Source organism: Rhinatrema bivittatum, chromosome 8 (assembly GCF_901001135.1).
Source record: "Rhinatrema bivittatum chromosome 8, aRhiBiv1.1, whole genome shotgun sequence".
Classification (NCBI taxonomy): domain Eukaryota; kingdom Metazoa; phylum Chordata; class Amphibia; order Gymnophiona; family Rhinatrematidae; genus Rhinatrema; species Rhinatrema bivittatum.
Window position 1 is genome coordinate 201,835,671 of NC_042622.1, and position 22,945 is coordinate 201,858,615.

Here is a 22,945-nt window from a genome sequence, read left to right on the forward strand (position 1 = left end):
CAGCCTCTCATGGTTTTTTTTTTTTTTCCTTTTTTCCTTTTTTCCTTTTTCCTTTTTTCTTCTTTCTGTTTTTATTTCTGTCATTTTTAAGAATAGGGTATGCAGTGCACAAGTACCTCAGCCACAAATATATCACTCTTGATCATGTTAGAAAGCATAAATCACTTTTGATCCATAAGTGTTGCAGGGAAAAGTTATTTTGGTTTCTAGATTTTGATTCCCTGTCTTTAAATTTGTTTGCTGTAGATAATGTATACACAGATAGATTCCAGAAGTTTAATGGGGAAAATATTTTTTCTCAGTTTTGGGATAGATCCATACATTTTATGGAACAATATCATGTTGGTTTCCTGCTTTTATATAGATATACAGTGGCTAAGGTGAAAATGTGGTTACTGTAGATTGAATGGTTTGGGAGATAATATGTACCCAGACAGAGAAAGCAAATGCACAGGTAATTTTTTTTTAAAGGAAAAAGTATTCTAACAAAAGTAACTTTGTTCTTGGAGTTGTCAAGGATGTTTCTTTGTGTATGACTTGCCAGCTTGCAATCATCCTTTTGTCCTTTCTCGCTCTGTTCAGTTTCTTTTTCCTGTAGCACAGCTTTATTATGTACCTTCAAAGCCCATTACCTGATCATGTACTTAAAGGTACTCTTTGGAGCTGTTATTAATAGTTTCCAAATTCTTACTCTTACTGATGACCTTGACTAATGCTTTCTTTAGCAGATAGCAATAACATTTAATTATTGGACATACAATCCAGGCTTTTTCACAGCATTAGCACTATCTGCCAGTAATTTGCTTTGAAGAATATTTTATGGTACACATCTCTGACTAAAATTATAGATTAACGTGAATAAGATATGTGCTAAAGCATAGGGAAGGTAATTTTATAACCAGGAGGGTAGGAGTTAAGGTCTGCGTGCGGTTTTTCCGTGCAGACTTTATCCTGAATTTTCAAAGTGAACTTTGCACGTCAGTTTGCTTTGAAATTTCTGCTGTAAGAGGGGCTGGTATGTGCACAAACTCACCTGCAGAAAGTTATGCCTGCTCCACCGAAGGCATAACTTGCATGGGGAACTTAATGTGAATACTTTGTACAATACAAAAGTTTGCATGTACTATAAGTCCCAATTCTGCCTGTCCCCCCAGTACAGCTCTCTCCAGTATATGTAAAAAAGTACATGTGAAATTGTCTCTCTAGGCAGTTTTATAGCAGCCATTTATGAGCATAAAACCATATTATATGTATATTATAAGGCTTTGAAACTCCAACCCCCAAGAATCTTAATTCATAGTGACCAGATCTGCCTCCTTACAGAATTCTTGGCTAGAAGACTAGCTGGTTGAATAAGCAATCCTAAAGCAGACTACCAGACATAAAAGTTGCTCTCAGAAAATAAGATCTTTGGGATCAGATGCACTAAGGCTTGTTTCCATCAACACAAAGAGAAAACCCCATACAACATCTGGCCCTTGTTATTATATAGTTTTCTGCCTTTTTTTTTTTTTTTTACATTTTTAGTAGTAATGAGAAGAGGGGAAATAACTCACAAAGCACAGCATGCTTTCTTCCTAGGCTTCATTAGACAATGATTATATTATCAGAGACCCTGGAAATGTGCAAGGAACTTTCCTTATAGTTGTAGAGACACTTTTGAGTTTTCCCCAGACATCGGCAACAGCAACTGTTTTTCCAGTGTCATATACCCCCCCGTCACCTGGCGAGGAGAGGCGGATACAGGTTTATTCGGGGTGCTAAGACTCATACAGACAATAAATTGCCTTATTTATATGTTTATAGTTGAACCTAGCTAGTTTGTTTTTTATTATTTACTTAGACCAAATTTTTTGTTTGCTGTTCCAAGATTTGTTCCATGTAAACTGCCACCCGGCAGTAGTTATTACTGTTAACTGTGAACCGGAGTGATATGTATTGTATACAGGAACTCCGGTATAAAAAAACCATAAATAAATAAATAAACAGACAAGGTGGAGCAAGACGCTCCACCTTGTCTGTTTATTTATTTATTTATGGTTTTTATATACCTCCTGCAGTGCACAAGTACCTCAGCCACAAATACGCTTGGCTGTTACCTAGATGTGAGAGCTAACATTTAAGTGCTGGGCAGAATACACAATGCCTTTTGCCAGATGTTATATCCAAGTTCTGTCCACTTTATCAGCCTGCACTTATCACCTCCTCCTGCGGTTCTACCTTCTCCTATATCTGCTCTGCCAGCTCTTATGGCTAACTCGCTCCAGTTGTCTGATTAGAGTCAAGGGGGCAGATGACCTGGAGTTTGAACAAATTGTAAAACAGAAAATTCCTATACAGACGTTTCAGGAAAATAAAAGAAAACTATAAAACTTCTGATAAAACCTGAGTGCCCCGCGTGCGCCGAGCCTATTTTGCATAGGCTCGGCGACATGCTCAAGCCCCGGGACGCGCGTATGTCCTGGGGCTTGAAAAAAGGGGTGGGGTGGGGGCAGGACCAAGGCCTACGGCACAGCGCACGCAACCTACGCCTGCCCGGAGGCAGGCGTAAATCAAAAAATAAAGGTAGGGGGGGGATTTAGGTAGGGCTGGGGGACGGGTTAGATAGGGGAAGGGAGGGGAAGGTGGGGGGGACAGGGACGGAAGGAAAGTTCCCTCCGAGGCCGCTCCGATTTCGGAGCGGCCTCGGAGGGAACGGGGAAAGCCATCGGGGCTCCCCTAGGGCTCGGCGTGCGCAAAGTGCACAAGTGTGCACCATTGCATGCGCTGACCCGGATTTTATAACATGCATGCGGCTGTGCGCGCATGTTATAAAATCGGGCATACATTTGTGTGCGCACAAATCTACGCCTGCGCGCATATTATAAAATCTGGCCCTAAAATTGGAAAATATGTCTTTTTTTTTTGCAGACACAATTTTCTTTTATTCCATTACCTATTACGTGAACCCTTACAGCTGGCTGGCCAACTCCAGTCCTCGAGAGCCACAAACAGGCCAGGTTTTCAGGACATCCACAATGAATATGCAAGAGATAGATTTGCATGCACTGCCTCCATTGTTTGCAAATCTATCTCATGGCATATTCAATGTGGATATCCTGAAAACCCGGCCTCTTTGTGGTTCTCGAGGACCGGAGTTGGTCTCCCCTGCCTTACAGGTTCATTTCATGCTCCAAAATGAGAATTACCCAAATGTTTTTGTACATGAACTTTCAAGACTACAAAGGTCCTTTCATGGGATGTGACCTCTGAAGAATGGATCTAGGTGGACTTTAAATCTCATAGGCCATATTGTCTTCTGTCACTTTTTGCATGTGGCCAATACAAAGTATCGCAACCTTATGTGAAATAATCTTTCTCTGCACAGCTTTGGGGCCACAATGCACTTCCAATAATGATCCTCTACATATCCGATTGTAATTTTAAAAAAAATAGATTTTGAGGAACCAAAGAATTTCGCAGCTGACTGTTCGTTGACAATACTGTTATCAGAGTGATTTAGCTAATAAATTAAAGGTGGCCTGAACTAGCAGCAGTGGCTGAATAGAAGACTGAGTGTTCCTGCAACTTATCTGCCTTGAAATAACAGTGGCACTTTGAAAAAAAAAAAAAAAGATTGAGTGTTCTTTTAAAATACACAGATGGTTTGATCTTTTGGTCTTTTCCCCTTAGTTTATTCTTGTATTCCCAAGGCTTCCTGGCATGAGTTAAAAACTGGCTGTTCCCATTGACTGTGGCTGGGGGTCTCGGGCTGCCGCAATATTGTTAACTTTCCCACAGTGGAGCCCTGCAGGGATGGCCATTATCTGGGGGCTAGTGAAAGGGCTGGATGTCCCAAGGTCACATGAAGGTCAATTTCAATTAAACGAGAAGAGGCCATGCTGCAAGCCATTATTAATAGCTGAGAATTTGCGACAATCCCTCCCTGGGCTCTCCCAACATGCCCTAAAATCTTTTACTTCTAAACTGCTGGAATAATGTGATAGACAAGGTCAATGCTTGTCTAAGGGAAATGGGTGGAGCTTCATAAATTGAAACTTACCCCTACAAAAAAACAAAGTTTTGTGGTTTAAGAAGCCTTCTCTGATTCCTAGTTCGCCTGTGATTGAGTTAGAAGATCTTATTTGCCGTCATCTGACCAAGTTTGTATCCTTGGTGTGATCATCGACTCTAATTTAAAAATAAATAGATCCAGGCAGTAATGAAATCCATGTTTTTTTCATTCATGTCTTGCACACCATCTTAGGTCATATTTATGCAATGAGAATTGGCTCACAGTAGGCACTCAATGATCATCTCAAGGATTGATTATCGCAATGTTTTGTATCTAGGGCTGCAAGAGAAGGCCTTGCAGAGACTTTCGTTGATCAAAAATAATATAACTTGATTGATTATCTGGTTTAGCCCATCAGAGATCACATCTCTCTGACATTGAAAGCCTTGGTTACCAGTTGCTGGGCATATCAACTTTAAAGCTTTAGCACTGATACAGAAATGTCTTCATGACTTGGGTCCAGAATACTTAAAATAAATATTTATTCTCTATAGATCAAATAAACCACTGAGCTCTGCCCACGTGGTATGTCTTTCCCATCCTTCACCAAAAGAGATTAACCTTCAAAATATTCAAAATAAGGCTTTTTCGTGTGTGTGTGTCTTGCCTTTGGAATTCCCTGCCGAAAGTCATTTCAGAAGTAAAAGATTATGCAACTTTTAGGAAATCTGTGAAGGCTTATGTCTTTCAACTTTTCCTGGGTTAGTTGGGTGAGGGTCTTTGCCATGATTCTAGCTTTTATTGTGCCTCCTGCTGCTGGTTGTTATTTGTAATATGATTTTGCTTATAGACCATCTTAAGTGTTTGTTTGTATCCCTTTAGTGGTTTGTTGTGCCCTTGAAGCATTGTGAAATCTTATTTTAAACCTCTTCTGCTCTTTTTAAATTGTTTATGCTTATGAGGTCAATTTCCCTAGAGCTTAAGTGTCCAACTTTGGGAGGTAGGCTCTTAAATTGGTTCTTTTGAAAATTTACTAGGGCTGAATGCCTAAATTTAGGCACCTAGTTTCACTAGACTCAAATTTAGGGACGTAAAACATGGGCATTAAAGGGGCGGAGTTAGAGCAGGGGAAAAAAAGGTTGGGCACTGATTTTCAGCACTTTAACTTTCAAGTTCTCCCCAGCTTTACAGTCCCAAGTATTTATTTTGAGGTGGCCTTGTTTGTTTGTTTGTTTTTTTGCTTTTTCACCACTTTCTTCAATCCTCACTTACCCTGATCCATACCAGGTAACCCCACTGGACCGAGAGCTGGGGAGGGGGGTGCCATCTCTTTGGCCAGTGAGTACACCATGATACCCGCTCCATGGCACGCCTAAGCCCTAATTAGGCCTCAATGAATCGAAGGGGAAGAGGGAGTGGGGTTGTAATCCAAATCCAGATTCTCATACTGCAGCGTGCAGCAGTAAGGCCTAAGCCATGGAGCTAGCTCTGACCTAAGATGTTTAACATTTATTATTACTTTTTTTTATTTTATTTATGTATTTAATAGCATGTATAAATCACTTTTTATTTATTTATTTAATCGCATTTATAAATCACTTTCCTAAAAATACATTCGTGTATAAATCCAACAGACTAAAATGACAACACAGACGGCAATGTTGCTGCAGCTTGAAAGAAACCACCCTCAAAAGCCCTTCATCATCCCTGGGACATAAACCATGTTGTCGAAACCTTCCAAAAAGGCTGTCTGATCTTTATGAACACCATACCGCTTGTGACTCTGGTTTCTGACTCTAGTACTGTAGTAGAATCCCCCATAAGTCTGACTTTTAGGTAACCAAAATATGCAAAATAACTGGCCCTTAGGTCAAATGTATGCAAATATAACTCATGGATATTCTTTATGGATTCCCGAGAACCAGAGTAGGCACCACAACCTCAGAAACGTACATGCAGCCACCTCCAGGATGGAAATTCTGACTGCCTAGTTTTGGTGCCCGATCTGAATGGCAGCTTCCAAGCAGGGGAGGGTAGACAGAAGCGTGCCCGGCTCTGATTCAATAAACAGAGATAGCAGGAGGTAAGATGCTAAGGCACACAAAGACAGTGGGGAGAAGGATTTCAATTCATGAGACCCGGGCGTTATCCTGATTCATCACTGTTCACTGCTCGAGCCCTCAGACCACCCATCTTCTCTATAAATCTAGCAGAGCTACTTGGGGTACTCTTCAAGTCATAAATAAGTTTTGAAAGTTTGATTACAGTTATGGCTTTTCAGATCTTTCTTTTACTGGCATCTTGTATCAATTAAGTAAAGAAATTATGCACTGAAAACTCCTAACAGGCATGATTGAGCCCTGAGTAAACCATGTTGACTTTCTGTCTTTCTCTGGTAATGTGGAAATCCTTGAAAACTAATCAAACAAGTCATTTAAACAGTTCTTGATGTGAGTTTAAATTTAAAAAATACTGTGTTAATGATTCAGAATTATAATAATGGTGATTAGCCCTGGCTCCTTAAAACCATCAGCAATCTGTGATCATACTATGGCTACTTTACAACTAATTACACAAATTACCATTAACTTCAGTGATGAAATCCATGGTATTCCAAGTGGTTTTCAACCCAGTTCTTGGGAACCGCCCAGCCAGTCTGATTTTCAGGATATCCACAATGAATATGCATGAGATATGTTTGCGTACAAGAGAGGCATGGCATGTAAATATAACTCATGCATTGTGGATATCCTGAAAACAAGACTGACTGGACAGGCAGGTTCCAATGAATGAGTGTGGGCTTCTGGGTTACAGTCACACACAATCAACGTTAAGTCAGATATATTTGCAGAGCTAAGAACCCAGCCAGTTTCCATATTTTGATTATGCTTACGATAATACCAGACCTGTTGATGACTCCCAAGGGCTAGAATTAACTATTCATCTACAGCCAGAGGAGGCGCCATCCAAGAATGATGTGCACGACAATAGCTGTGCTCAAATGGGTCCTCGGATCCTCTTTAGTCAGTCGGGTTTTCAGGCTATCCTTAATGAATATTCCTAAGATATATTTGCATACATTTCATGCACATTCGAGATATCCTGATAAAGTGACTGTTTAGGGCACCCCTGTACCCCACTACCAGCTTTGTAGCTGGAGTTTAAAAACCAGACTGAGTTCAAAATCACAGAGGTGACCTAGGAATATTTATTTTTATTTATTTATTTATTAACTTTTATTTACCGACATTCGTGCAGCACATCATGCCGGTTTACAATGAACTAGGGTAATTATATAACTCTGGGGAGGGGGACAAGCTGAGCCAGTCTTGGTTTTACCCCATTGCAGGAATGAAGAAGTAGTCCTGCTATTTGTGGGCAGCAGTTCTCAACCCAGTCCTCCAGTGCCCCTTAACCAATCAGGTTTTCAAGAATATCCACAATGAAAATGCATGAGATAAATGTGCACACATGGTCTTTATTACATACAGATATATCTCATATATATGTTTTCATTGTGATATCCTTGAAAACCTGATTGGTAAGGGGCACTGGAGGACAAGATTGAGAACCACTGCCTGAAGAATATCGGGATTACACCTCCATACATGCAACGGGCTAAAACCAGGACTGGCTCAGGTTGTTCCCCTGCTCACCCTTCCTAGGAATAAGTTGACCAAATAGTGCCAAGTTATAAGGGACAGACTACTCCGTTTCTGGTGAACCATTCTGCTGTCAGTTGAGCATATTCTGAATCCTGTCATGCATTTTCCCCATTTATTTCATAGGAACTGGTGTCAGTATACAGCTATAAGGACAGTGTCCTGTCAAGTCCAGAATGGGTCCGAGACTGTCATCCAGAGGGTTTACCAGAGCTGCCGCTGGCCCGGACCTTGTGCAAACCTGTTGAGGTAAACACTTTTCATGCAGTAGATAACTCTACTTTATGGTTGTATTTTTCCTCCTGGCTTTTACATTTTTTTTAAATCAAGTAGTCTCTGCCTAATAGCTTCAGTACCACGCAGCCCACGTATCCTCTTCCCTGCTAGCAGAGTGCACAACTAAACCATTCCCTATGGCAAGTCACTATGCAAACGTGGGTCCTTCCAGTCGCTTGCGTGAAGCTGCTCAGGGCTTCCAATTCATATCTTCCCTGTTTGTCTGTTAAAATCATATTTTAAACACCTGGGCACTGCAAAGTGACAGTGGAATAGAAAACCAGGGATGTGTTTTATTTTCTGTAGCTGCTGTTATGCAAATGTAGGAAAGTCATTATGATATTACATCAGCTGTGTGTCACCGAGCTTTGCATTCTGCAGTGACTGTACGCGTGTGATAAAGAGATTTTAAGCAGCAAATATAAACTGGAAATCGCTGAGCAGCCATGCACAGATGAGATGAAGGTCTCAGCTCTCAGCTCTCATTTTTGCCCAGTACCTTTTGTTTCTAAAGGAATAATTTGCAGGTCCTGATCACTTTTGAAGACATAGAGTTGTGTGAATGTGTATAGATTTTAAAGTACATACAGTGCACATCGGCATGTTTGTTCAAGGTAATTTATTGAACTGTGAGGGGGTGGGGTTATTTGCCAAAATTCAGCTTGACTGCAAGGATACTGGATTCCCATGATGCAACTGCACATGGCAGGGAACATATTCCCACAGTTACCCAGCAGATCCTCCCCAGATTATTTTTTTAGGTGCACAAGCTGAATACTTTACAGGAAAAGATTTCTGGTTTTGCTCGTGTATGTTAGCCCTATCATTCTGTTACCCTCAGACAGAAAGGCTTTCACAGAGGACCTGCACAGCAATCATTTGGGACACCTGACGGTGCTGTTCCGTGACAACCACCAGCAGCAGATAGATGTACACCCTGTTCCCTGATTTGTAGTAAAGCCTAGCTTGATATGTTTTCACAGTCCTAGCAGGATAGCCAGCCACAGTCGTGCAAGGTCCTGCCAAAACACCATGGCTTCAATAGTCAGGAATAAACATTTAGGGGTAGATTTTATAACGTGTGCACGTGCGTCCATGTGTGCGCGCTTCCTGGCATGCACACATGGATGCCTTGATTTTATAACCTGCGCGCGCATATTATAGAATACATGGGCCGCGCGCACATGCATGCCGGATTTTATCATCCATGCACGAATGTGCGGGCGGCACGCGCAAGAATACCGATACCCCCTCCCTCTTCCCCTCTCCTTCCTATCCCCTAAACCCTACCTTTTTTTTGTTATTTTTCTTTGTTTTGCAACTTACTTCAGCCCACCCCCTCCCCTCCCCGCCCCGCCCCTTCAAAGAAGCCCGGCGCTTGTGCGTGTCCCGGGCTTTACGTGCGTGTCCGGGCCCCTTCAAAAATTGGCTCGGCGCGCGCAATGCCCGGCCACGTGCGTAATGCCCGGATTTTATGCGCGCAGGGCGTTCAAAATCCGGGCTTTAATTAAGTTAGCCAGAATTCAACAGCAGGGCTATGCTGCTGAATATCCCCCATAGAAATCGCCGCTTAGCTGGATAAGTCGTATCTGGCTAAGTTTAGACCCGCTGTAGATTGGGTCTGTCTCCTCCATTTAACTTAACTGGATAAGCCTGAATATTGGCATTTATCTGGCCAAGCTAACTGGATACGGTAAGTTGGTCCTCCCCAATCCGACCGTGGCCTGCCAACGAGATTTCCGGCTATCTACTCACACTGACCTGACAGCGTACAGGTGCACGCAGCAGCAGCAATGAAGAACTGGAGGTTTGTTCATCTGGCTCTCACTCACAGGCCGATACAGTACAGTGCGCTCTGACGGAGCGCACTGTTAACCTGCCCTTGGACGCGCATTTTCCCTTACCCTTTATTCAGTAAGAGGCAGAAAACGCACGTCCAACCCGCGGCACCTAATAGCGCCCTCAATATGCAAATTCATGTTGATGGCCCTATTAGGTATTCCCGCGCGATTCACTAAGTAAAATGTGCAGCCAATCCGCACATTTTACTTTCAGAAATTAGCACCAACCCAAAGGTAGGCGCTAGTTTCTGCCGGCACCGGCACCTCCGACTTAATATCATGGCGATATTAAGTCGGAGGTCCCGAAGAGTAAAAAAAGTAAAATAGGCCGGGGGGCTGTCGGGTCGAAAACTGGACACTCAATTTTGCCAGCGTCCGGTTTCCGAACCCGTAGCTGTCAGCGGGCTCGAGAACCAACACCGGCAAAATTGAGTATCGGCTGTCAAACCCACTGACAGCCGCCGCTCCCGGCTAAAAGGAGGCGCTAGGGACGCGCTAGTGTCCCTAGCGCCTCCTTTTGCCCGTTTCTACCACACCACCTAATTTAAATACAGAATCGCGCGCACCGGTGAGTGGCCTGTGCGTGCGCCGGGAGAGCGGGCGTTCGACCGCTCTCCCGAGGACTTTACTGAATCGGCCCGTCAGTGGGGAGAACGGAAAGTTGCCCTCTTGGTGTTAATTCCGTGCCTGTATTCCTACACGGCACTTACAACAAGTCGTGTCCTTTCCAGGCACATTATTGTACCATCACTCCCTTGATTCCAGCTGGTATGCTCTTCATGGAGCCCAGAAAAATGCGAGACCGAGTCAGTCATGGGACCTGACCAAGAGGCTACATTTTCCCAGAGATGCTGAGCTGCATTCCTGGCGCAGAAGAGCCGCAATCACCCCACGTTAGCGCTAAAATAGTACTGAAAGCTGGCCCTGTGAGCAGAGAGGAGCGAATGCCACACTGGTGAGCGAACAGGTGCTGGCAGGACCAAAGAGGGCTCTAGGTCCTTCTTTGCCGCTCTGTCTCGGATTCCTTTCTAGAGGACATTAGATGCCGCACGGCAAAGATGTAGTTTGCGTAGGGAGAGACGCACAGAGTGCAGGGGAATGGGAATGTGAGTGGTGCGGAGAAATAGCATGAAAACCTGTACGGCTCTGCGTTCCTGACGCTGCGTATCAGCTTGACCTTATTGACGAAAGCCAGGCCGTGCCGTGGAACCCGGGCATTACTGCACGCAGTGTTGAATTCATAAAATGTTTCCCCACTTACAACTTGCAGAAGGACTAAATGTGTCGATGGAAAATATTAATCCATTTTTTTTTTATCAGCATTAAATATTCCATCTTCTTGGAGGGGAGGATGGGGTGACTTCACCTAACTTTCTCCAGGGTGGGTGGGTGGGGGATTCTTCCTTAGGGGATACACCTGAATTCCACACCGCCTGCAAGCATGGCTGCTTCCATCAGGAAGACGTTTACAATTTCTGGTACGGGAGGCAGCAAAGGATGGGTAAGAGATGTTCTGCTTACCAAGCAGGTTGCCGTCATCTGCTTTTTTTAAGCACCACCACCACCTCGGTTGTTCAGTGCCAAAATGTTTGTTATTCGACGCTCTCACATTGCGACCTTGAGAGGATCCCTTCACCTTGGGCTGCTGAAACGTAGATTGTGGATCTCATTGTTATTAGCTGGATTGTATTCTGTCTGAAAGTAAGAAAAGAAAACTCCTCTCTGAATTCTGCTCAGCGCCAGAAACACTAGAGCAGTGTTGCTTGGGTCACTGATTCTTCTAATCTTTAGCCATTTTTAGACTGGCTCTGGTGCCTGCTGGATACATTTTGATGGATTTTCAGTGGAGCACTGCTGAAAAGTGTTTCACCGAATGTAGCCGGATAAAGTCCTAGTTAGCTGGTGAAACTGATCCAGGTAACTTTAGGACTGCGCTGCGCATGACCAGACTTACTGGATAAGTTATCCATCTAATATCGGACTTAACCGGATTACCTATCCAGCTAAATTAGCCCCGTCCCAGAATGCCTCTGAAAAGCCCCGATGTGTCTGAATAAGTTTTATTATCCCAAGGTTTGTCTGGCTAAGCCCTGATCTTAGCCGGACAAAGTTATTGAATATGGGCTTCAATGTCTCTCTACTTAACAAAGTGGAATTTTTATCAAATATAATTGTAGATCTAAACATTTCTGATTTTCCAGTCTTCCTTGCGTTAAACTTGTTGCTCCTTAAGAAATGTGAAGATGCCTTACATTATTGAAAGATTACCTTTGAAACTCTGCCAGCTGTATATACAGGAGAGCATTTTCAGAAGCAGACCTGCGTGTAGAACACCATTTTACATGCATATATGGGAATTAACCCGGGGTTACGCGTCAAATTATGTGCGGAAGCAATGCTTTAACAAATAAAATCAGTGGAAAAATGAGTTTTCCACTGGTCTTTCTCCTGTGCATTATAGCAAAGTCATTTTTTCACTGACCCTTTTTTTTGTTAGAACATTGAAATTCTCAGAAAAATAAAATAAAAACTGAAAACAAAGGTCTCCAGCTATAGTGTAGTCTATCAAATAGTTGTCCAGATACATAGCAAACCACAGAATAAAGCACCCCCATAAATTCATAATTTGGTTTTATATATAGCGGCTGGCATTCGAGCAGGATTCTTCACAGGCATGTGTGTGTGTGTGTGCGGCCAACCCTAGTTTTGGATGGCTGTGCATCACTTTTTTAAAAAATTGCTTTCACGCTTTGATGTAGGCAGAAGAAAGAAGGAACAAAAAACCTGACATTTGGTTAAGCTGAGGGCCCTGTGAAAGAAAGGGACTGAGAGAATCTGCGGCAGAGCACAGATTGGGGCCCGGGAGGAGTTCCCATTGCTTTTGCAAAAACTTGATGGCACCTCTCTCCCTCTGAGACGGAATATGAGTTTTCCTACAGAAGGGACACTTAACAATAATGTGGAAATGACCTTTGTTCCGATCGAATTCACTTTCCCCTCAGCTGCACCTGTTCCTAGTCGCCCAGGGCTACCGATGGCCATCTGGGCAAACAAGAGATTTAGATGTGAGGTGGGTTCTTTCTGCTGTGACGGAGGCTGCTGCAGCTGCCTGACTGTGCCTTTGTGATAGTTACAGGACCCTCGTGAGGCCCCTCTACAAAGTGTCCCACAGGACGGTGACCACGCTGGAATGGAGGTGCTGCCCAGGGTTTACGGGGAGCAGCTGTGAGCAGGGTAAGTCCGTACCTTCCAGACTCTGTGCGTGGGAATGTGCTGGGCACGCAGAGGGCCCGGGGATGAGCCCATCTATTTCGGCTTAAGAGGCTGCCTGCATGCTTGCTTGTAAGGGCAGTTCTGCAGGATCAGCCCAGCATCGAGCCGGTAAACGGCGCCATTCCACCTGGCGTCGCGCGCCGAAGGGGCGCGACAAAGGGGCACTCCCCTTTGTGCACCCCTTCGTGCAACCCTTGGTGCTACCTTTTTTCGTTTTTTTTTCTTTTTAACTTCTATGTTTCTTCCACTTTTGTTTACCTTTCTCTTTTTTCATAGTTGTTATCCCTTGTTAACAATTTTCATTATTAATGTTAAATGTATTTGACAAAGGTAACTTTTTTTCCTGCATCTGCTGTTTTAATGTAAACTGGTATGATATGTATATTATACAAGAATGTCGGTATATAAAAATTATAAATAAATAAATAAATAAATAAAAAGCACTTTTGCCCATTGGTCACCCAGCGATCTGCGAATCAATCGCAAAACCGTGGGATTGCTGCACGGTCGGCCTAGTTTTAAACATAAGCGAACGTGCCACGGTGCTGAAACCCCACCGGCTCTGAACGCATGCATCAAGCTTAGGGAGTTATAACAGAATGTCTTCTAGATCTGCTAAAGCACTGAATGGTTTGTTTTATTAATTTTATGTTGCTTGAACACAGCTGTTCTGTTTCCTGGCTTGAAAATGAAACCTAAAGCAGGTGAGGAGGGGAAAGTAATTAAGTGAGCATTTATGTGCGTTTTGTGGCTGGTGCGAGTGTGATATGGTGCTCTTCCCCCCAACAAGCGAGCCGCCGTGGCAAACCACTGGGCGGGTCTGACGCGTTCTCGCCTTCATAAGCCGTCAGCGCTGTGCACAAAGGACCAAGTGGCCTTCCGCTCCTTAAGAGAGTCTTCCGTACATAACCAACTAATATCCCGCGCTCAGTCACCGACCACTGCTCTTTGTGGCTCCGCCAATTCGGGACTCAGGCGAGCAGGAGGGAAAGGAGGCGAGTAAAAGCCAGAGGAGCAGGGGAAGGAGTGGAGGCAGGGCCAGGGGATTGTAAAAGGGGTTTGTTGGGAGGAATGATGGGACCCGCTGACATCACTGACTGGCCTGCTGCTCCAGCAGCAAAAAAATGCATGCGCTCCCAGTCCAAAAAACGCGTGCTTGCGCCAGCCACAAATTTCTTCAAAGTGAACCAGCTCACGCTCTGCTTGGGTCTAATTACTTATACTGCCCGAACTGTTCAGCTGGTTAATGAGCTTTGCCTTCTGAACATGCACTTTCCCTTAGCTTGCAAAGATTTTAATGCTGCAGTACTTTGCCCATTAGATGAAACTGAAGCTCAGTTTGCTCTGAAGACACTAGTTGCCGAGGGGAGAAATGTTACAAAAGTCTGTTTTTAACTTTGTAAGGACTTTCATGAAGAAGAAGTTTTTGCCTCTTGAGGCCGTAATTAGCTGGATTGAAGGTGGCTCATTGTCAATAGCAGCATAACTTCACAACCAAACTACAGTGTTCTGGAGGCAATTTTTAGGAGCCTGCCAAGATGCAAAGCCTACAAACCTTGTAAGCAATTGTCAAAGAAAACTACATGCAGAGTTTTTCTCTTTAGAAGTTTAATTTGTGTGGGTACCTGGGGATGGGTAATATTCAGTCACTGGCCAGATTGTAAAATTAGCCGGATAAACTTATCTGGAGCTTGCAAACTTTATATATATATATATATATATATATATATATATATATATACACACACACATATTTTTGTAAGCCTCACTTCGCCATTTAACCGGCTATATTATTTTGAATATAGCTGGTTAAGACTAACGTTATCCAACTAACTATGGCCAGATAAGTTTATACCTAGCCAGAGATATTCGAAAGGATATCGGGTTAGGTTTTAAAGTTATCCGGCTATGGTTAACTTTAATCAGGGATATTTAGTGCAACGTGTGTCCCACTGAAAATCCAGGACAAGATAGTAATGAAGGTAGCCAGATAACTTGTCTGCGCGCCGGTTTACTGAATATTACCCCATTTGAAAACTGGCCCCTAAGTTTATGTGAATTTTCATCTGAAAACTCAGGCCTCTAATTTCAGCTGAAAAAAAAGAGACCTAATTTAGGAGCTGAGCTTTTTTTTTTAATATGTCGGCCTCAAAATATATATTTATTTATTTATTTATTTATTTTAAGTTTTTCTATACCGGCATTCGCGATAAATATCGCATCATGTCGGTTTACAATTAACAAGTGGATAGGGAACAAAGTCAAAAAATAACATTTAGTAATAAATAATAATAATAATAGTAGTAAAAAACATAAAACAAGCGAAGGCTAAGGAATGCAGTTACAATAAAACAAGGGAATAAAGTAACTTGGATCGGAGAAAAGAAGCAGGGGTTTAAATAGAAAGAACATATATGCCAGTCAATGTGCTTATAGCATTGATGAATTGCCCTTAAGAGGTAGGGATGTTAATTACCATGATTAAGGCAAAGTCTGGGCGACTGGTTGATAATGGAATAGGTTCAGTTTAGTTCAGGAAATGCTTTCATGAATAGCCACGTTTTAAGTCTTTTTCTAAAAGTAGGAAGGCATGGTTCCTGTCGCAAATCTGGTGGGATGGAGTTCCACAGTGTTGGTCCTGCAGTGGAGAAAGCCCTGTCTCTGGCGGTTATGTGCTTCATGGATTTGGAGTGTGGTACTTGTAGGGTTTCTCTATAGGACTCTCTGATTGGTCTTATGGACGTGAATTTTTTGAGAGGAATTTGAAGGTTGAGCTGAGATTGTTGATGTATAGCTTTGAAAATAGTGGTTATGGACTTATATATGATTCTGTAGTGAATTGGCAGCCAGTGCAGGTCTTTGAGGATTGGTGATATGTGGTCTCTTCTCCGTGTGTTAGTTAATATTCTCGCAGCCGTGTTTTGGACCATCTGAAGGGGTTTAGTGTGAGATGATGGAAGACCTAAAAGCAAAGAGTTGCAGTAATCTAGTTTAGCAAATATTATTGATTGTAGAATAGTTCTGTAGTCATGAAAATGGAAGAGTGGTCTTATTCTTTTTAAGACTTGGAGTTTATAGAAGCAGTCCTTAGTAGTTTGATTTATGAATGCTTTTAGGTTTAACCTGTTATCCACTATAGCTCCCAAGTTTCTTACTTGTGGAGTTTGTAAATTGATATATATATAGATATATCAATTGATATATCTATATATATATATATATAATATATACATATATATACATATATATATACATATATATATACATATATAATATATACATATTATATATGTAAATTGATATATATATATAGATTTATCTACCTTGAATATGAATACTGAGGTCAATATTAAAAGACTTTGGGCTAACTTTTGGATTTATCTGGACAACCCTTGAGATTTAAATTTTTCCCATGGTTCCTGGCTACATTTTGTCTGGGTAAATTGTTGCCCAGATAAAATTTACCCCCACGAAAAAAAGGTGGCACTGGCGGTGTTCCCAGGGAGCAGTTTCAGTCTGGGTAACTTTAGACCAGCTATCCGGGTAAAGACATGGTCGGATGAATATCGGCCTCACTGTGCGTAACATCTCTAGCTAGGATGAACTGAATTGATTAAGCAGCGATAAATCCATGCTGTCCCATCTCCTCCTTGCTATCAGTGCAGTGTACTTTTCTCTACCCCTTGACTTTACTGACAGTATTAATAAGGTGGTGGTGGCAAACAGGCGTACCCTGTGGATATACACCATGCTGAACGATGGCTCCCACTGTGCTGTACCCTCCAGTTCGCCCTAAGTACAGCCCTTCTCAGTGGACCAGTTCGGGATAGCCGACGTTCTTGGTGGGCGATGCTGAGTGCTGCTTTGCTGGCCGGTGGATGATAAGTTTGAACCGTTTCACTGGAGCCCTTAGCTAGGGCAGGAAATAAATGTCTAAGGCCTGTCAAAGCCTGATAGAAAGAACATCTGGAAGGGAGGGCAGTGCAGAGGTGAGGAGCTTCATCCCGTTTCAGTCGTACATCACGCTCACTGATGCAAATCCAAGATGATGCTGACAACTTCAACTTATGGGCTGAAGGTTCAAAGCCACTGTGAATTCCTTCAGGAGCGGTGCGTCCCGAGCCAGTGCTGGGGTTCAGCTGTACATTAATGGCATCCCATGTTCAGTTCCTTGTACAAATATAGGGTTCTTTTTACCTGAAGTTTAAGAGGTCTGTATTCGCTTGCTCAATGGGTTTCACGCCCAATCTTCAAAAGCCTTCATCAGATCTGGTTTTCCATGTAACTGAGTAATGCAGATGAACCTGGTTCTTGTGAACCAGATTTGAAAAATACTGCTCTTAAACTGAAACTATGGAAATCTGTAGTTGAATATCAATTGTGTATGTCCGCAGCAGTTCCTCATCAAAATAATTATTATGGACATACTTTAGCATTCATAATTAGTACAAACATGATACACTGTTCTGTTATGATTAGTTCATCACTTTTATCATCTATAGAATGGGGAAACATGCATTCCTTTTCAGATTCAAGCTAGCGTCTGATTCATGAAGGGATCTTTTTCAAATCGCCTGCGTAACTGCAAACTACGCGGGCTCTTCTATTGCATGCTTTTTATGCACATTTTCAAAGGGAAAAAAAATCCTGCATTATTTCCTTTTGAAAATTAGCAGCAGTGAAGTACCTAGACTGCACATGCATTGCTCTATTTTATTTATTTCAATTTATTACCCATGTTTTGGAATATGAAATTCACTGAAAGCGGTTTACAGTGCAATTTAAGTAGTAGCAGATGAGCATCTCATCACTTGCAGTTTTACAGTATTTAGTGTAAACAATTTAAAGTAGCAGCAATTTAAATAGTCATTTAGACACTATGGGGTGAATTTCCAAAGGAAATCAGCACATACATGCATAAGTAGCTTGTACTCATGAACGTGTTGTTTTATAAACATCAAAAATACGTGCATATTTTCGCTTTCGCAAAAAAGAGGCAGCCTAGTAGCGTTCCAGGATGGGGCTAAAAGTGACGCATTTAATTTACTATTTGATGAGAATGACGCGAGCACAATAGGCCACTTATTCGTGCAATTTTACAACTGCTAATTATCTTGTGCAGTTGATATCAGAGTCTTCTGTTGTCCGCTATTCTTGGAGAGGCCAGGGCGAAGAACCAGGAGGATCTCGATGACCTGGAGAAGGACTGGGTTTTCTGGTGGAGGTACTGGCAAACCGGTGATCTTGATTATGCGCTCATGTTTTCAAATACACCGACGTCCACATGTAAATCGGAGTTTTATGCCAACAAGTTCTATTTTTTTTTCCGCAAGTAAAATATGCGAGCGCATGTTTATAAAGTAGGTAGTGAAAGTATGCGCTTTCAGTGCATTGCAGGTATTCGCGCGTAACCGGACGTATGCGTGCATGCTGAGAGTAAGACATATGCGTATTTTATAATCCGCGTGTACCTGATGCACGCAGGTTACAAAATGCTGTAGTAGATCTCTGCCTGACCATACATGCGTGTATATGGGGTTTGTGTAGGGTTGTTTGAAAATTCTCATCTGTTTGAGTCAGGGCAAACTAGCATTGATTAGAAAATGTCTCCTGAATGCGCACGAAGCTTTTTAGCTGTGCATGTATAACATTTCACGCATTCAAGTGACCAGGACATTTTCAAAGGCTCCGGTGGCTACTGGGGCCAAATCCAGACGTGTAACTTAGTAGTAAGAGCACAGAGCCACAGATCCTTTTTCCATGCCCCTGCCCACAAAACTCTGGATGTCCTAGGCTCGAGCAAATCACTTGGACTTCCTTTGTGTTGGAATCTCAAATTTGTGAGTAGCTCTGATTCTTGCTGACAGGAGGGTCTGCTCGCTGGTGAGATCTGCAGCAGGAAAAAGCAGCGCAGGGCTTCTGGCCTCTAAGTCCGGGAGAAATATTAAGATATCATGGACTAAGCAGAAAGGTTGTAAATTAAATGGAAAGAAAGCACAGGGCCGGATTTCTCCATAAATCTGGAAATTCAAAGGGCTGTGAGCAATGGGGGCCTTAGTGGAGAGGCCTGCTAAGGATATTTGACTGATGGTAACCTGCTCTGTTTATAAATTACAGTGTATCATGGGAAGTCTCAGTCTGCCAGTGACTGACTGAAGATAACAGGAGTGCTGAAAACTAGAACAACTCACTTAATGTGGCCCACATGAGGAGTAGATTTCCAGGGATTTTTCATTGCACCCCTGTGGAAAAGCAAAATGTTCTCTGATAACCTTTCATCTGACATTTTAACAACATCAGGCCATACTATTGGGAAGAATATTCTTAGCTGGGGCTGGTGAGTAAAGCAAGGAGGAATATATGATGATGCAGGTGTTATTCAAGAGCTAAAGTCTGTACCTGTTACTTACACAGACACAGAGAGCAGATCTACTGCAGCAAAACAGATATGGTGTGCTCTTAGCTGCCAGCTAATGATTATCAGTGATCTGGTTGTTCAGGCATCGAGGTCCAACTTAAATAAACTACATTTTCTTGAGGTGGGTGTTTAGTGAATGCTGTCAATAGTGATAACGTCTTGGCTTCCGATACGTGCAGCTCAGCAGTTGTGTTGACAGGTTGTGCTATTTGATGATGGTTCCACAGGTTCCTGCAGTTCTGGAACAGGCAGTGGTGCATCTGGTGGGCTTGGTGAAGGAATCTGTGCAAGTTGTTCTGATGGTAGTCCCTGGGTCACTCTACAGTTCTTGTGATGCGCATTTAGCAGAGCAGCTTCGTGTGGTGAAGAGCTTCTCAGATGACTTCAGGATGACATTTGGCTTGGACAAATGTGATAAGGCAACATTCCTTAAAGGAAAATGAAGAAAAACTGAAAACATCTCCCTGACTGAAGATTGAAATATAAACGAACTGGACCAGGAAGGTGTGTATGAGTATCTAGAAATAGAGGAAGGTGGAAAAATTGTGCATAAAGTATTGCGAGAAAAGATCAGTAAGGAATACTCTAGGAGAATGAAGCTGATATTGAAGAGTGCCTTAACAGCATGAAATAAGATACAAGCTATTAACCCGCTTGCAATTCCTGCATTATCATTTAGTTTTGGAATAGAAGATTGGTCTCATAAATATTTTGATGAATTGGATGTAAAAACAAGAAAGCTCCTCCATGCCCACCAGGAAATTTATAAGAACTAGTGCATGCTGAGATTGTACATCCCTAGGGCGGAAGGTGGCCCAAGGCTTACTGAAGTTGATTACACCTATAGAGCAACCATAATAGACCTTCAAGAGTACTTAATAGCATCAACTGACCCAAATGCTAAAATAGTGCAAAAATACAAATGCATGCAACCGACCTCAGTATCAGCCCTTAAGTTAAGACAATCATTCCAGCGAATAGAGGGAATGTCTGAAAGTCCACTAGTCCAAGAAGGTAATGAAGCTACAGAATTAGCAAGACACGAGAAGAAACTCTTTAAAGAATCAGACCAGCAAACAAGGAAGGATAATTAGCAGAAGCTTAACCACAGTGGGTGGTACAGAGAGCTACTTCAGCAACCCCACATGGATCAAGATTTGACACAGAAATTGTTTAGGAGAGGTGAATTCTGCAGCACAGGATAGTGGACTATGGACAAGATGGTTCACAGCCAGCATAGAAAAGGCTGGTAAAATGGACAAATGCAGATTCTGCGGGATAGAACTGGAAACAGTTACACATCTTGTCACAGGATGTGATGAGCTGATGTCAGAAGGCCTGTATACAGAGAGGCACAACAAGGTAGCACAGCTTATTCATTGGAAGCTGTTTAAACATTATAACATCAACGTACCAAACAAACATTAGGAGCACAACCCTAATAGAACAGAGGAGAACGAAGAAGTTATGGTCACCTGGGACGTTCCTATTCCCACCGAAGGGAAGATTGATGTGTGAAAACTAGATATTGTGGCAAAGGAGAAGAATACAACAACAGCATTCCTGATAGAGGCATCAGTACCCAGTGAGTATTCTGTGGATCATATGGAGTACACAAAGGCCCTTAAGTACCAAGAGATGCAATCAGAAACAGAAATAGTCCCAATTATATTGAGTGCCTTTGGCCTAATTAAGAAGAATTTCCAAGCATAACTTGATACGTTGCCATTAAGATTACATCCTATGAACTCCAGGAGAAGGCTGTCCATAGCACAATGCAAGTACTAAGAATTTACTAAGCAGTAAATTTGAGAGTTTGAGAACATCCTCAACATGCCATGGCTTACGAATGAGGATCAGTCCTGTCAAAGTATATGAAAAAAAAAAAAAAAAACATTTGGAGAAGCTGCTCCCTTAAGAGTGGGAGGTGATCCTCTGTTCTCAAATGACTTTGGAAAGGGGAAGTCATGTAAACGTTGGAGAGCACAGATCCTTATGTTATTCCATATGGGAGCAGGAGATGGGTTTGTGACAATGCAGGTCTTAGAGAGACAGTCTGAGGGCGGTTCTGGAGGCAGGGTTTAAACAGGTGTATGCTGAGCCTGTTAGATCCCAGGTTCCATAGGCTAGTAAGTAGGACATCATGGTCTATACGATCAAATGTTGTATGAAGGTCCAGGAGGACCAAGAAAGTGGTTTATCCACAATCCAGGCAGAGTCTTGGCTCATTTATTAGGACTACCAGAACCATTTCTGTGCTGTGGTATGCTCCAAAGCCCAAATAATGTTAGGGAAGGCCAATTGTTGACTATAGGTAGTTGGGCAGCCTTCTCAATAATTTTGCTTAGGAATGGAAAGTTGGACACTGGACAGTAGTTGTTTAGGTCATCTGGTTTTAAGTTGGGTTTCTTTATGACTTGCCTGATGGTGACTCTTTTTAAGCTGTCAGGGACTCCTTCTCCAATTCACATCACCACCACCACAAGTTAGTGAAAATGTGCAAAACAGTTTTGTATTTCATTGCAGACATTGATTTCTCATGGGATGGGATGGTAAAGGATCTCCTCTCTGGAATAATTCTGTTCGATGTCCGGTGACAGGATTACTTAGGTCTGCTTGCCGACGTACAGGAAGTCCGTCTGACTTTTGTTGACCTAGCAGCATAATCCATCACATCCACGTCTGCCCCATAACTCCTGGAGAGTTTTTTCCTTGATGCCCGAACATGAAAGGGTCTGATTTTTAACAGTGCAGGAGGGCTCAAAGTGGAACCTGCAAAGTCGAGGAGCTCTCGTTACAGCAGAACATGGGTCAGGGGCAGAAGGTTAAGGTGAAGGATTAGGGATGTAATGACTTCAAAGCTCCAAAAGAAATATTTGGAAAAACGAGATCTTGGTGTTTCTTCTGCAAGTTTTGTCCGGCTGCATTTATCACTGTTGGCACAATTCATCCGCAATCTTTTTGGTCTCTGGAGAGCGAATATACGGAAAAATCCAAATACCAACTATGGAAAAAGCCTATGTCTGAGAGATATTTGGAAACAAATATAATATATTTGATTTGGCCTGTTTAGGTACTGAAGAAAGAAAATCCACATACTCTATTCCATCCATAGACTTGCCACTAGTGGCCGTTCACCAAATTAATCTGTAACTTTTCCTTATTTTTGACAGCACTTCGAATCAGATACATTTTACTCCTAGGTTGGAGCAGAGCCGCACCTGTGCAGCTCCTCATTACTTCTTTTGGGGGTCATTTGACACTTTATAAACTTTTAATGCTTAGGTAAATTAGGAAAGCCAGCTGGGAAAAGTCCCCCTTTATAAATGTTATCAGATAACACGTCCTACATAATTCTAAAACATTTCCCCTGTTTTCAAGCACTGCCTAAAACGTACTAAGCAAACCCTGCCTTCCAACAGCGCCACAGCTTTCTCTGCCAGGATTGGTGGCTCTCTCTTGTTGTAAACCATTTATGTGA

The 22,945-nt window shown here is 42.5% G+C and overlaps 1 protein-coding gene across 2 annotated transcripts in view; it reads left to right on the plus strand.

Moving 5' to 3' along the window:
- Positions 1-22,945, plus strand: part of COL26A1 (collagen type XXVI alpha 1 chain) — a 421,072-nt gene that overhangs the window by 74,397 nt on the left and 323,730 nt on the right. The window contains exons 2-3 of one of the 2 annotated variants that reach the window (XM_029613263.1): positions 7,783-7,905; positions 12,904-13,007. In XM_029613263.1, coding sequence (XP_029469123.1) covers positions 7,783-7,905; positions 12,904-13,007 — 227 coding nt within the window. The remainder of the gene's footprint in view (positions 1-7,782; positions 7,906-12,903; positions 13,008-22,945) is intronic. The other variant, XM_029613264.1, reaches the window with a different exon arrangement.